The sequence below is a fragment of the Pararge aegeria genome, chromosome 27, assembly GCF_905163445.1.
Source record: "Pararge aegeria chromosome 27, ilParAegt1.1, whole genome shotgun sequence".
In the NCBI taxonomy this organism is placed as follows: Eukaryota; Metazoa; Arthropoda; class Insecta; order Lepidoptera; family Nymphalidae; genus Pararge; species Pararge aegeria.
Genome location: NC_053206.1, coordinates 4,773,490 through 4,789,779, shown reverse-complemented (window position 1 = coordinate 4,789,779; position 16,290 = coordinate 4,773,490). Strand labels below are relative to the sequence as shown.

The window sequence follows — 16,290 nt, the reverse complement described above, 5'->3', positions numbered from 1 at the left end:
TATTGAGCGCTTTAAATCGAAATATATCGAATTATAAAATAATTTATGGCAACGTGAATTTTGAACCTCTTGCTTGCGGTATTTTTATTCTAACAATGCCCTTTTTATTTATTTAATTATCATAGGTAGGTACATGTACAAGTAAAGTAACGTAAATTAATTATAACTATTATACAAAAAAAAAGTTTACCTCACATCTTATATTGGTGTGTATGTAATGGTGCAATTTAAAATCTACTGTCCCTGATTTAGGTTAAAACCTGTATTTATTGTTTATTATATATTTATCATTATTTATTTGCATTTATAGCATTGTTGATTTTCTTTGTAATTTTTTGGGACAAATACTTTAAAAATAATCGTTTTTATCTATTCTAAATTATAGAAGAGAATGTAATATTAACAGGTACAGTTTGTGAGTTACTGAGATGGTCATGGGTAATCTCAGGAACTACAGAGACGATTCTGAAAATTCTTTCACCAATGTAAAGCCACATTATTTATGATTGCCACAGGCTATATATTAACCTTAAAACTGTAAAAACTTTTCACGGTAGTCAGAATTGTAAAGTAACCCGGAGAAAAAACGGTAGAAAGAAAATGTTTCTTACGAACGCTGCCTTAACGGTGAGAGACATATAATTGAGTTATTAAAATACTAGTATATACTAAAAATTTATGTTAAATTGTAAAATGTAAATTTTTGATGTTGGAAAAGAGCAACTGCTGAGTTTCTTGCCGGCTTCATCTCGGTAGAATCTGCCTTCCGGACCGGTGGTAGAGTCACTACGAACAGACAGATTGGAGTGCTTATAGGCCTAATGGCCTACTTGAAATAAATGAATTTTAAATTTGAATTTGAGTTTATTTGTAGTTTTTTTTTTTTTTTTAAATATAGTTTTGTGAATATTTTTGTCAATCTGCGGGCCGATGGCCTTTTTTTTTGTATTTATGACATTTTATACCAATGCATTTTTTTTTAAACCTTTAATAGTAAATATTTTAATGTAAATAATAGTTATAGCCTTTTTATTTAGTCCATTCCTCTTTATTTTTTAATATGGCGCTTGTGAATCATGCCATCGTAGTTTTGTTATGTCTTGCCGCAGAGACATTTGTAAGGTGTCCTTTTGTTTTTTTTTTTTAATAAATGTCTATACTTAATTATTTTAAAAAGTAAGTTTTCTTTTTTTTTTCTTTTCTCGGATATTGAATGCAACGTTGGCCTGTTTTTTTACAGTTCTTTCATCTAATAGTAAGTATTTTAATGTAGTTAATAGTAACAGCTTTTTCATTATTTAATATGGCGTTTGTGAAACGGCATAACTGTCAGTTACGAATTTTAAATTTGAATTTGAATTTACGCAGATTTGGAAGGTGTCTTTTTTTTTTTTTTTATAAACATCTATAATTATTATTTTAAAAAGTATGACTTTTTTTTTCTTTTCGAGGACATTGAAGGCCTGTTTTTTTACACTTAAAGCAATTCTTTGAACATCAAATAGTGATTATTTATTAATGTACATAATGGTGATAGTGTTTTCATTTAGTCCATACCTCTTTATTTTTTAATATGGCGTCTTTGGAATCTATTGCTATGGAGGTTTAGAACGTCTTCGTTGCAATCGGCGTAACTGTCAGCAGTGGCGTTTTCAAGCAGTATGCCATCATAATTCTTCTTGTGTCGCTTGCTGCACAGATGTTCAGTAATAATATGCTCTTTATTCACCACTTCCACGTTGCAAATAACACAGTTTAGCGTAGATTCGTTCACCTGTAAAATTACGAGATATAATATCAATAATCGGGAGATAATAAATAGTTTTAAACCCCCGATGCATAAACAACGGGGTTTTATAAGTTTGACGTGACGAGTGCGTGCGTGCGTGCGTGCGTGCGTGTCTGTCGTATTTCCCGGACACATTAACCGATTTAGATATAGTATTCTTTTTTTTTTTTTGGATGGTGTCGCAATTGTTACCAACTACTCGGATGTTTGATCAAAATGGGCTTAGACGGCCGCTGGCACAAAATGGGAGTTTACTTATTGTTATCACAATTTTCTCAATATGGGTACCTGACGAGTGCGTGCGTGCGTGCGTGTGTGCTTGCGTGCGTGCGTGCGTGCGTGCGTGTCTGTCGTATTTCCCGGACACATTAACCGATTTAGATATAGTATTCTTTTTTTTTGGATGGTGTCGCAATTGTTACCAACTACTCGTATGATCGATCAAAATGGGCTTAGACGGCCGCTGGCACAAAATGGGAGTCTACTTATTTTTTTCATAAATTCCTCAATATGGGTACCTGTAGAATACTATACTCAAAAAAACTGGAATTCGCCATTTCGTGGTGGCGGCCATTTTGGATTTGAAATTTAATTTTTATAATTTATAGAAATTATATTTAGATATACTACAGAAAAGAGCTGTGCGATCGATATATAAACTTATATAACACCAATCCCTTCGTGACAAATTTAAAGAAATAGTTATACTTTTAGTAGCTTCGCAATATGTTGATAATATCTATAAATGTAATGTTGGTTTGTGTACGCTTCAAAAACTCATAAAGTTCAGCACCGATCGAGCTGAAATTTTAGCATGATATATAATACGCATGAAGGATTGTTTTTATCTATTTTTCTCAACCATTCAATCACAATGTGTCACAGCGAAGCGTGACAGGGTACAGCTAGTAATATTATAATTACAAATGTTTCGTTTATTACGGTTTTTATATCTTTTTAAACGAAACATTTGTAATTATAAACAAAAAGACGATATAAACAATCGACATACTAGAAACGGACTTAAATTAGTGATATCTGCATATCGTCTGAGAAAAGTAAAGTATTGCTACAATAACATGATACCGAAGATAATATTAGATCTACCTTTAGCTAAGTTTGCAACAAAAAATAAAGAATATATTAATAAGATGAATACCTGAACGACAAGGCTGCTTGCAATCAGGCAACCCCGCTCTCAACTCTCCTAAGATACAAAAATAATCTTTCTCAAACTATAAAATGATGTTGGAAAAGAGCAATCTGCTGAGTTTCTCTCAATAAGTTCAAAGTTTATATAAAACGTAAGCTTATAGAAAAATTCTAATATAATATTAAGGATATATTCAAAATTCATTTATTTCAAGTAGGCCCAATATAAGCACTTTTGAAACGTCAAGTCTGTCCGTTAGTAGTGACTCTACCACCGGTTCGGAAGGCAGATTCTACCGAGAAGAAGCCGGCAAGAAACTCAGCAGTTGCTCTTTTCCAACATCAACAATTTACATTTTACATTCTAATATTCATTTCCTACCTTGTGAGAGCTGAAAGCGGAGCCGGATGCTTCCAAGCAACCTTGTCATTAAGAATGAATGATATGAATTGCTCTAACTTCATAGCTTAACATTAACTCGACTGTGAGATGGTGATAACAAAAAAATACCTGGATAAGTTTGTTGTGAGCTCTTCTAAGACCAGGGCGTGTTTGGAAACCTCCTAGATTTAGTTTTAAGTTAATGAATGCAGTTATCACCATCACTAACATTAGTGCAATATGTTAAATGTATGAACGCTTCATAAGTGCCTGCGTAAAGGTCTACATTAATAAAACTTTTTCTTGAATTTGCACTGTTTCGTAATTCGGTTACCAATTGTTAAACTGCCATACTTCCTAACAGTTAGCCCGACATCATTTTAGGATGCATCATCGTTTACCACCAGGCAGTGGCGTGCATAGAGGGTATGCACAGGGTATGCAGATGATATAAAATTAAGAAAATCACCAGTACGAGTTATAAATACTTAAGGGTAGGGTTTTATAACTCTTTCTGGAGATTTTCTTCATTTTATATCATAATAAACTTAAACCTAAACTTTTTTTTTTTCTCCTCCCAAATAAAAGTTTATTTGGGAGGGCTTATTTGGGAGGAGAAAAAAAATACAACAGCAATTAACATATAAAGCACACGTTACACCAAAACTTATCATTGACAACTTAAACTATATAAAAAAAAATCTTAGAATTAAGTAACAAAATAAACTTATTTTTTTTATTTATTTTACGGCCTTGGATTCAAGTCCATTAAGGCCTTTCAAAAAAAAAAAACCTTAAATAAGCGAAAAACAATCAAATATAGTTCCATGTTGGCAGTGACATATCTGTGGTGTTGTTTCTCCCAAACAGAGTATCGCCTCAGCGTTATGCTGTATCTGCATACCCTGTGCATAACGTCTGTGCACGCCACTGGCACCAGGTGAAGTTGCAGACTTGCAGGGGAATAAAAAAAAAGGGGATCAAGATGGTATATGTTTAAATAAACTGTGGTACCTTCCGAATCAGCTGCGGCAGATGATTAACTTCGAAATGGTCGAGGTGTCCCCGGTGAATCTCGCTACCGATATGGGCGCTCAGTTCGTAACCTCTGACGTCACTCACACACAACATACACCGGTTGCCGCCCCTGAACACACACACAATCGTACTTTTAGATCAATAATAATGTACCAGATATGCAGTGGAAGCGGTGATAGCCCAGTAGTTAGGACTGGACTTGCGGGGGGCCGAGTTCGAATCCCGGTACGCAGATGTAACTTTTCTAAGTTATGTCCGTTTCAAGCAATTATTATTGGACGGCCGATTGGCGCAGTGGGCAGCGGCCCTGCTTTCTGCGTCCGAGGCCGTGGGTTCGATTCCCACAACTGGACAATATTTGTGTGATGAACATGAATGTTTTTCAGTGTCTGGGTGTTTATCTGTATATTATAAGTATTTGTGTATATTATTCATAAAAAATATTCATCAGTCATCTTAGTACCCATAACACAAGCTACGCTTACTTTAAGACTAGATGGCGATGTATATTTATTATTTATTTATTTAACTAAAAAATATCACTTGCTTCAACGGTCAAGGAAAACATCGTGAGGAAACCTCCATGCCTCAGAGGTCAGTAATGTTATCAAAGGCATGTGGAGTCCACTAAACCGCACTGGGCGAGCGTGGTGGACTACGGCCTAACCTCTTCTCACTATGGAAGGAGAACCTGTACCCTGTAGTGGGCCGCTAATTTGCAGTCCCTTAAAGTTTGTTGGCTTAAATATTTTAAGATATTATTCGATGACCTCCGTGGCGCGGTGATAAGCGCTTTCTTCTAGTATGGAAATATTTGTAAATTTATAATTTCTGAATTTTACCTAAATATGCCGTCAATTGTCAAACGATTAGGGGTATATGTGCACATTTTACGTCACATATAATTGGAATACTACCTAACCTGACAAATGTCTACATTAAATTATCTTGGTGTATAAGATGACCAAAATAATTCTCGTAGCAGCTTACAAATAATTATAAAAACGCAGTAAAGGAAAAAAGACTACTCTTTAAAATGTACGTTTGCGACATTGTTGACACCTCGTCAGCTCTGTGTTGGAACACCCTGGCAGCAGGTTGCCAAGGAGTACTGCAACGCAGTTTTTCAGGGACGCAAGATCATACCACGGACAGGAAGCGACATGATCTGACGTAGTGGTTGCATACTCTTTGGGTAAGGTGATACCACGGACATGCAGCTACATGGTCTGACGTAAAGCTTATATACTCTTTGGGTAGTGACATCACAAACAGGAAGCAGCATTGTCTGACGTAGTGCTAGTATACTCTTTGGATATGGTGATACCAAGGAAAAGCAATATGATCTGACGTAGTGCTTGTATACTACAAGCACTACGTCAGATCATATTGCTTTGGGTAAGCTATCGATAACATACAGAGATAATACAAACACAACTTCCTTTTAACCTAATAATTTAATTAATTCATGTTAACCAATGAACTAATTATTCTTGTTATTTTTATTAAGCATTAATTATTGTTTCAAATTTTGTGCTTCAATCATTTTGAATATTGCTTAGTAACTGTCAACCAAATAGATTTTCATACGGTTATAGCCTACTGGTTACAATTTGGCTTCCGGGGTACACGCACTGAGCAAGTTTTTTTTTTTTAATTCCACTACAAATTGGCACTTGACTACTATCTGACCTGATGGTAAGTTATGATGCAGTTTATGCAGCCAGACCAACCAGAGAAATACAGAACACTAATTGTACTTATTTTATCAATCAATATAAAAATAATTCAAATTGCCCCGGCCGGCAATCTAACCCGGGTTAGCTTAAAAAAAAACAGAAGTAGACCGGTCCCTTTAGTGGGCCAATAATGATGAAGATGGATATTCTTTCGTGCTATAGGTTCGTTGATTTCGAATAAGAACACCGGATGACTTTTTGTAAGGCTTTAATCTTTTTTTTTTAATAAATAATAAATATACTATAACAATACACACATCGGCCATCTAACCCCAAAGTAAGCGACGCTTATGTTATGGGTACCAAGATGACTGATGAATATTTTTATGAATTACATACATAAATAATATGCAATTAAACACCCAGACACTGAAAAACATTCATATTCCAGAACACACTTCCAATCGCAGTTCAATCGTACTCCATAATGGTAAACCTCTAAATGACCTCATTGTACTTAACACTTTTCACTAATATCAGCAATCTTCTGAGTTTCTTGCTCTTCTCGGTGGAATCTGCCTTCCGAACCGGTGGTAGAGTCACTACAAACAGACGTGACTTGACGTTTCAAAAGTGCTTATAAACTGGGCCACTTGAAATAAATGAATTTTGAATTTTGAATATTTTGAATATCACTTTGATGTCACTTCACTTCGCTCTCAGAGCAGACTGACTCAGTCCATCGTAAGGTCTACGCTCACGTTTGAGGTGGGCGTGGGGATATCCGGATGGTATTTCGTCCGCGTGCCGTCTTGTCGTTGGATTTGCTCGTCGATGGGGAACTTCTCTTGTTTTATGGGGTCCAATCAGAGGGGGAAAATCCAGTCGGGGTGAGAAGATGATGGGTGAGATGGGCTATCCGGCCTCTATCTCATCAACATCTTCGGTTCATTGGGGGCTGGGTTCTGTAACAGGTCCCTCGGGCATGTTTTCCTGTGCGGTGGTGCCACGGGGCGATGTCCCTTATGTGGGGGAAAGAGGATGTATCCGCCCGGTCAAACATGCGCCGGGTGAGGCGGGCGATGAAGTTGTCCAGTAGCTCGATAAGTCTCTTAGGATAAAGGAGTTCCTTATGAATCGAGGCGCGCTCTAAATATAGGTTTTATAAACACCGAGCTTGGTACGCGGTGGTAGACGGGACTGGAATACCAGGTTGACTTTTGCCCTGGCGGACACAGTCTTTATATGCGGTTGCATTGTGAGGGGCTGATCTATCGTTAGCTCCAGGTAACAGTGGCTGCCATTTGAAGGCCTGGTCCATAAGTTCCAATTGCGGTGGTGGCGTCTTTGTGTGGACGAAGTAAATGGCTTGCGTCTTTTGCACATTTACATTCAGCCTCCATTTTTGGAGCCAGTCAGGTCTGAATCAGTCGCGACAGGCATCTTATACCGCCCCGGATGCCTAGACCCTTCTTTACTTGTAAATCATAAACAAGTAAACAAGTGTTCTCGGATTTATACTTTAAATTTAAATATGAGTGACGTGAGTGACGTGTCGTGATGTGACGCATCAGAACTGAATCGGTATCATACATTGCGTATGTAAATGTTAACTGATGTGTTGTGATGTCGTGATGGCTTCTGATGTGACGCATCAGAACCGAAACTGGTTCGCGTCAGAGCGGCGGGTTGCGGTTTGCGGAAACGGCGCCATCACGACACGTCAGATTATTGTGCGCGCGCTGCAGAGCGTTGTCAGAGTCGCATCGCTTGTATAATTACGTAAATTATAAATTATTATATAAAAATATGAATAATTTTTCAGCATCGCACACAAGCTCTTTAATGAGACAGGGAAACTCGCCATTAACCTCTATTTATCTATTTATTGGATGACTCCAACTTTTTTTATTCTTCCTTGACCAAGGTTTATCAGCGTACAGCCATGAAAATGGATGACACCAAAATCTTCTTCGCTTCCTTTCTTTTTGAGAATTGTCAGCATAAAAAAAAAATATTTTTCGAAATCTCAATTAATCTAATGAATCAAAGAACAACATTGTAAACGTTTGACCTTTCCTAGAGATGAGTTTGTATTGATTCAAAATATTGTCCTGATGCGTTAGAACATGACATATGTAATCGCTTGTGATCACATAAGGTCACAACACGTGCCGTCACGTCATGTCAGTTAAATGTAAAGGCCGCATGGAGGTGCTTATTCGACACGAAAACGTTAAGTGCCTGCATCACGTTACGTTCACGCGCGATTATGATCTTTACGCTTCTAGTATTAAGGTTCTATCTAACAATATATTAAAGGGGATTTCATGCTGATATCAATGTGTATAAATGCATCATACCTGTGTTTACTAAAACCGTGATACGAGTCCCAGGATATCTTCAACACTTTCTGACCAAAGAGAATGATTTTATTCTTCTTTTGTATTTGCTCTACGTTTTGGGAGTTCGCTTTAATTTCTATTTTAACCAATACTTTGATGTCGGTCTCGTTCTCATTGGGATATATCGCCTCGTTTTGGAACGTTATATTTTGTATTTTGCCGCCCGCTTTTATATGGGTCCTCCTAAAAAATTACATAATAAATTTAAAAAACTCGTTAATAATTGACGTTTGCTGTCTTGTCAGATCAGATGTCACCACCGCTTCTTTTTTTTTACTACGACAATACACACATCGCCATCTAGCCCCAAAGTAAGCGTAGCTTGTGTTATGGGTACTAAGATGACTGATGAATATTTTTATAAATAATACACATAAATACTTAGAATATACATATAAACACACAGACACTGAAAAAAATTCATGTTCATCACACAAACATTTTCCAGTAGTCGGAATCGAACCCAACGGCCTTGGGCTCAGAAAGCAGGATTGCTGCCAATTACCTCTTATTTATTTAGTCGTATAGCATTGTCAACAAATAAGCGGTTTAAATTATGATATTATTTACAAATTAATAAGTTACAAGTCAATATCCAGATTCTCCAACCGTGAAAGTCCGAGTCTAAAAGTTCATAAAGAAATCCCTGGTATGAAAAGATGGGGCAGAGCTGGATTATGTGCTCCATCGACTGATCTTCGCCATAAACACATGTAGCAGATGGTTTCCAACCCCACTTATGCAAAAGATACTTGCAGCGTCCATGACCTGTTCTTAGCCGGTTCAGTCGACACCAAAGGTTACGAGGCAGATGGTAACCCTTGGGTTGCATTGTGGGATCGAAGAGATCTGTTGTCCCCGAAGAAGCCATTGAGGTGTCGAGATCATTTCAACTTTGCGTCCATGCCCTTTTCTTAGCCGGTTCAGTCCACATCAAGGGTTACGAGGCAGATGGAAACCCTTGGGTTGCATTGTGGGATCGAAGAGATCTGTTGTCCCCGAAGAAGCCATTGAGGTGTCGAGATCATTTCAACTTTGCGTCCATGCCCTTTTCTTAGCCGGTTCAGTTGACACCAAAGGTTACGAGGCTGATGGAAACCCTTGGGTTGCATTTTGGGATCGAAGAGATCAGTTGTCCCCAAAGAAGCCATTGAGGTGTCGAGATCATTTTAACTTTGCGTCCATGCCCTTTTCTTAGCCGGTTCAGTTGACACCAAAGGTTACGAGGCTGATGGAAACCCTTGGGTTGCATTTTGGGATCGAAGAGATCAGTTGTCTTCAAAGAAGCCATTGAGGTGTCCAGATCATTTTAACTTTGCGTCCATGTCTTGTTCTTAGCCGGATCAGTTGACACCAAAGGTTACGAGGCAGATGGAAACCCTTGGGTTGCATTGTGGGATCGAAGAGATCTGTTGTCCCCGAAGAAGCCATTGAGGTGTCGCGATCATTTCAACTTTGCGTCCATGCCCTTTTCTTAGCCGGTTCAGTTAACACCAAAGGTTACGAGGCTGATGTAAACCCTTGGTTTGCATTTTGGGATCGAAGAGATCAGTTGTCCCCAAAGAAGCCATTGAGGTGTCGAGATCATTTTAACTTTGCGTCCATGCCCTTTTCTTAGCCGGTTCAGTTGACACCAAAGGTTACGAGGCTGATGGAAACCCTTGGGTTGCATTTTGGGATCGAAGAGATCAGTTGTCTTCAAAGAAGCCATTGAGGTGTCGAGATCATTTTAACTTTGCGTCCATGTCTTGTTCTTAGCCGGATCAGTTGACAGCAAAGGTTACGAGGCAGATGGAAACCCTTGTGTTGCATTTTGGGATCGAAGAGATCAGTTGTCCCCGAAGAAGCCATTGAGGTGTCGAGATCATTTCAACTTTGCGTCCATGCCCTGTTCTTAGCCGGTTCATTCGACACCAAAGGTTACGAGGCAGTTGGAAACTCTTGGGTTGCATTGTGGGATCGAAGAGATCTGTTGTCCCCGAAGAAGCCATTGAGGTTTCGAGATCATTTTAACTTTAGAGATCTCACGATCACGTAGTTCAGAGTTATTAATCAAAATATCAGGAGAGATGTTGGAAAACAATTTTTTAAAGCGAAGACAGGCTGACACTGTTCGTATTAGAATCAATAAATTCCAGCAGATCAAACTGGAATAGACTTTTCCCGCGCAGAAATGATGTTGCACGCAGCCTAGAACACTCTTCGCGAAGTCTTCTTTCTACTTAATCAAGAATATTTACCGCGTTAAAAGCTTTTTCTCTCTGAAAAAACCTGTAACAAAATAGATTCAGACGTCCCAAAGATGCTAATCTTGAGACACATTGGACATGAGGCGGACATTAAAACTTGTGTAATCTTTCAGTTCAAAATAGAGCTTTTTGAGCCAGGACTCGTCCGGGGAAGTGCATATTTCTGCATTCCGGTCTGAAGGGCGTGGTGGCCGGTATAATTACAGGCTGATGAGGCTTAACGACTACGCCTCTTCTTCTTCTCCTTTCTCCTCTACAGCTATTTCCTAGGTTAAATTGCCTTTTATGAGCCTCGGAAATGAACATGAATTTACCTAGTTTTCTTGTCTGTCTTTGTGTCTGGCTCGTGCAGCGGCCATGCTATGTGCTGATTTACATATTTCCTTGTAATAATTATATTGCATACGCTACAGTGGTAGTTAAGGAACATCTGTGAAAAGACAAAAAAAAAATCAAGTGAGTTTTAAGTTGATTGTCTTATGGAGGATAACAGGGTCGTGGATGTGGGTTACACCGGTTCAGAAGGAAGATTCTTCAACGCGTCTCCATAAAAGAGCGAATAACAAAACCTTTAAAACATGCTGTTGCCCGCGACTTCGTCTGCGTTTGTTTTTGATTTTTGATGTAGCATTCAATTTATTTATTTATTTATTTTTATTTATTTATACTCTTTATTTGCACACCACACAGAAAAACGAGACAAAAATAAAGAAAAAACACATGAAGCATGAAGCAGGATACAAAAGGCGGCCTTTCTCTGCCAGGCAACCTTAGGATTAGGAAAACTAAAAAGAAGACAGGAAAAAGAGGACAAAATTTAGTTGTAGTCCTAAAAAAAACAAAGTATTCAGTATCGCTAAGCCTTAAATGAGGGGTTTGCTGCTGTCCGCTGAGGAGTTCTGTTCTCTATCTCCAACCACTCCAACCACATTCATCTGATCTACACAAAGTTTAGGCAAAATTCAACACATATTACAACCTCTATAATACAAAAATAATTATTTAAATCGGTTATAATTTTTCGGAGTTATGGTGTTAAATCGTTAAACACTTTCATCCCCTCTCCCAATGGAACCGAGCTTAATGTCGGGATAAAAAGTATGCTATATTACTTCTCACACTTCCAAGAATATGTGTACAAAGTTTCATGAGGATCGGTTAAGTAGTTTTTGCGTGAAAGCGTAACAAACAAACTTACATTGACATTTATAATATTAGTAGGGAAGTGGGGATAGGGATAGCGTATAATAATAATAAAGCTGAAACAAACTTTCGCTTGGTTGTTGGATCAAGGGTCCGGATACAGAAGGCAGTAGTCCTTGAAACGGCGCGTATTGTGAGGAGGTTCCTCACTCTGGACCCTGACCGCCGGTCGCTTGGGCATTCAAAAGCTCCGCAAGCGGGGGTAAATGTTTTTTTTTATAAATTTTTAAATAGTTTATTTTTTAAATTAAATAATCAGTGTTAAGAATTAAAAAAAATTACCGTTGTATGACGAAAAAAAGTCACAGTTTATACAATGATGAAAACCAAAATATAATATAAATTTACTGCCTCTAAAAATTATCCGCGAAGCAGAAACGCTACTAATTTCCGAGTAAACCACTGCCATAGTTTCACTGAAAGTTATCAGATAAAGCCCTAACATCACATGCAAAATTAAAATGACACCTGTCACTTAATTAGGTATGCGTAGTGAAGATACTTCATACTATGCGCGTGTCGGTATTTTATCTTCAATAGGGTTGTCCTAAGTAAACACTGAGAATATTTTAAATTAGTTTGTATAGTAAAATATATATATATATATATGCTTCTTTATATATATATTTTTACAGGGTGATTCCTTATGAAATATAATTATGCACCCTTTAACAGTATTTCATAATTCGGTTACACGCTGTATACTTACAATAAAAAAATATCCGAACTGGTTTATTAATGACAGAGTTCTGAGTTAATAGACATAAACACAGAGATCCATCAATTTACTGATATCTATGGTACGAGTTTTTACTCAGTTTAGGTATCAGTAATTCAACCAAACATAGTAGGTACTAAGCTATGATTTCTGTCACTATTTAATAATCGAGTGAATAAATGATTTTTATTATATTATTATTAATTTGGATCCTCATCAATTAAAAAAAAAAAAAAAAACCAGACGTACCTGCCGTAAAAGGTGTCTGTCATACTTGTTCACAAACTTGCATTCGTCCATACATTTTTCATGGTTCTTACTTTCGACGTGTTTCTTCAAAGAGCCGCAAATACGTAGCATACATACAAAACAATATCTCGTACCGTCCCCAGTGTTAACCAAACTATTGTAAGAAACCAAACTAACTTGTATGAATGTATTTTTGAATTTTAAATAAACGAATTTTTCATTAAAAAAATCATAGTCGTCATCGGCGTCGCTTAATGATTCATCCACATCCAACATGTCCACTACGGATTCTATTTTGCCGTCGTCTTTTTTGGATGAATCCGTTGCACGTTGATTCTTATCAGTTTTCGGTTTTTTCGTATCTATTTTAAGCTTGGTGACTGTATGTTGATTGTTTTCATTTAAAGCTAGACCAGTCGCGCCTTGATTCGTATGATTTTTAGGTTCGACAATTTTCAATATAGGCAAACTAGCATTGCGTTTATTCGAATCGATTTCACGCTGTTCCGTATCTAATTTAATTATGCTGTTGGTGCGATTCTTAGGCTGTCTAACTGGGGCTTGATTCATAAATGTTTCGGACGGATTCTTATAATTTTTAGGAGCCGTTGTGGGCTGTTTTGCGTTTCGATTTAAATCCTTTATTGGCGAATCGAACAAAGGTTTCGTGCCCCTTGGTGGCGGAAGTGTTGGCCATTGATTGATTGCCAAAGTGGGAGGAATCATTGGTCGTACATTTGTTAATACTGTAGGATGGGGTATTTGTTTTTGGTTGTTTATGATTATTGGCCGGATCATTGGTCGAGGGATTGGCAAAGGATACACGCCCAACGCAACAGGATGCATTGTAGGTTTGTTTATTGCCAGTGCTACGCTCAGACATTTAACGTGATTGCTCTCGATAATGTGACTTTCTGTTTGATTCGATTTGAATATTATATTGCATATTGTACAGTGATTTTGCAATCCAACCTGTGAACAAGAAAGATTTTTGAAGATTTTTTTTTTTTAATTCTAATAAAACATTTTATTAACCCCTCATGCAAAAACGACGGGGTGTTGCAAGTGTGTGTATGTGTGTGTGTTTGTGTGTGGGTGCATGTGTGTGTGGGTGTGCGTGTATGTGTGCACGTGCGTGCGGGCGTGCGGAACCAGGGTAGGCAAAAGAAGCAAGATCGCATAAAATTGAAGTCTCCTATGCAAGTCCAGTTGGAAGAAATTTTTAGGGTAGGCAGTGCATTTGTGCATATATGAAGTGCACGCCACTGCTAGCCTCCAATGTGTGTTGACGGTAGATCCAAATACATAGTTTAGGAGTATGGGTATACCTCCTGTACCCTTTGGTTTCAATTTAAAGCGGAAAAAAAAGTGTGCAATTTATTTACAGACAGCCAAAGACTCCTTCAAAAAAATTTTATGCCACCCTAATTAGTTATTTTTTTTTTTTTTTTGCTTCTGAGTCACTTTTCTTTGTGTTGTAGGCTTGTACTTTGTATGATATAATGATTGATATATATATTTTTTAATTTGTTAACTGCTCTGCTCTTGTGTACAACCTATGGAGGGTAGAGGTAAGGAGAGTCATCTTATATGGGAGAAAAGTTGAAAAAGTGTCCAGTTGTTGCGCTAAATAACAGTTCAAAAATCCTCCACAATGGCGCTGGTGGATGCACAGGGTATGGTATGAATGTAGCAATCGTAGATGAATTGAAGTATGCAGAGTTAAAAAATTTAATGTCATTATAGACTAAAGTAGTTAATTATTGAGAATTTCAACAACTTACGTTGTACAAAATATTGTGGTAAATATAACCTTACTTCCTTGTATCTCCACACTTCCTTGTTTATTTTTCAAGCCTACTCTAACAATATTTATATTTGGCGCTTCTTTTAAGAGATACCCTGATGCCAATGTGGCGCCATCCTAATTTAATACATTTTGACGACACTTTTTCATATACACAGATGACTCTCCTTACCTCTACCCTCCATAGTACAACCTAACCCTTAAGTCTGTGTTTTTTTTCCTTAATTTCTTTTTTTTTAATTTCCACTACTGGTAAATGTTTGTATGATGAGCATGAATGTTTTTCAGTGTCTGGGTGTTTATATGTATATTCTAAGTATTTATGTATATTATTCATAAAAATATTCATCAGTGTTCTTAGTACCCATAACACAAGCTACGCTTACTTAGGGGCTAGATGGCGATATGTGTATTGCCGTAATATATATATTTATATTTATTTATTTATTATATAACATATATTACATTATATTCAGTTTACATGGTAACTAAAATAGGCAACAAAGTGTGTAAAGTGTTATTTCTCATTCTCTCCTATGCAATTATGTCTATATTTCTATCACCATAATATCAACTCATTACCGACCCATTACACCTTCTTCCTCCCACAATGAGAAGGGGTTAAGGCCGTAGTCCACCACGCTGGCCCAGTCCGGATTGGTGGACTCCACACTCCTTTGAGAACTTTATAGAGAACTCTCAGGCATGCAGGTCTCCATAAAATTGTCGAGGGGGTGTATTTTAATTTTTTTTTATTGTATTTATTTATTTCTTACTACTTATAATAAAGTAGGTATACATAGGTGACTTGATGTCCTGAAACTCCATTGAGAGTGTGAAGTCACCTAACCGCACTTGGCCAGCGTGTTGGACTATAGCCAAAGTCAAAGACAAAAATATCTTTCTTCAAGTACGCCCATAGGTGGCACTTTTGATGCATACATAAGAATTACAAGGTAGTGAGATGATGGCGATAACCGCATACGTAAACTTAAAACTAAAGCTACGAGGGTTCCAAACGTGTCCTGGTTTAAGAAGAAGCCCACAACAAACTTAGCCGGGTGGTTTTAAAATTATTAGAAGAGCAACCTGGTCAGAGCAAAAATACTATAAGCAATAATTAACCCGTTCTCATTATGGAAAGAGACCCGTTGACATGATTGACATGGTATTGCAGTAAGGACCCATACATAAAAAATAACATTATAACAAATTAACAATTATATTATAACAAATTACAAATTAACTTACCGTTCTGATCAAATTAACGCAGGATTTCTCCTGAAAAGGTAATTGCTTGAGCTTTACTACATGACAAGGCTCTTTAATATGACATGTCATATCGGTATCACACGCCGTCTTATCACACATAGAGCAATGATAAACATTTGGTCTACGGCTAACCAAGTTATACGATATAAATGACACTCGCAGTGTAGTACCGAATTTGTTTATTAGTATATCATTAAAAATACTGGGATTTTCGTTATTGATTTCATATTCCTTATCGTTACATTCATTTTCGTTACTGATTGCCAGAGCGTTATTTTTATTTATATCAATTTTCATATTGTTATTTGTGTTTGTTTCTTTGTTAATTTGGTTCTCGTTACTTTCAT

At 37.2% G+C, this 16,290-nt stretch overlaps 1 protein-coding gene across 1 annotated transcript in view; it reads right to left on the bottom strand.

Moving 5' to 3' along the window:
• Positions 1–311: 311 nt before the first annotated feature.
• The window catches only part of LOC120635558, a 37,454-nt gene continuing 21,475 nt past the window's right edge, over positions 312–16,290 (bottom strand). The window contains exons 11-17 of the mRNA XM_039906572.1: positions 15,923–16,218; positions 13,216–13,836; positions 12,865–13,170; positions 11,009–11,124; positions 8,404–8,628; positions 4,338–4,470; positions 312–1,774 (exon numbers count right to left, since the gene is read on the bottom strand). Coding sequence (XP_039762506.1) covers positions 1,562–1,774; positions 4,338–4,470; positions 8,404–8,628; positions 11,009–11,124; positions 12,865–13,170; positions 13,216–13,836; positions 15,923–16,218 — 1,910 coding nt within the window. The 3' untranslated portion in view covers positions 312–1,561. The remainder of the gene's footprint in view (positions 1,775–4,337; positions 4,471–8,403; positions 8,629–11,008; positions 11,125–12,864; positions 13,171–13,215; positions 13,837–15,922; positions 16,219–16,290) is intronic.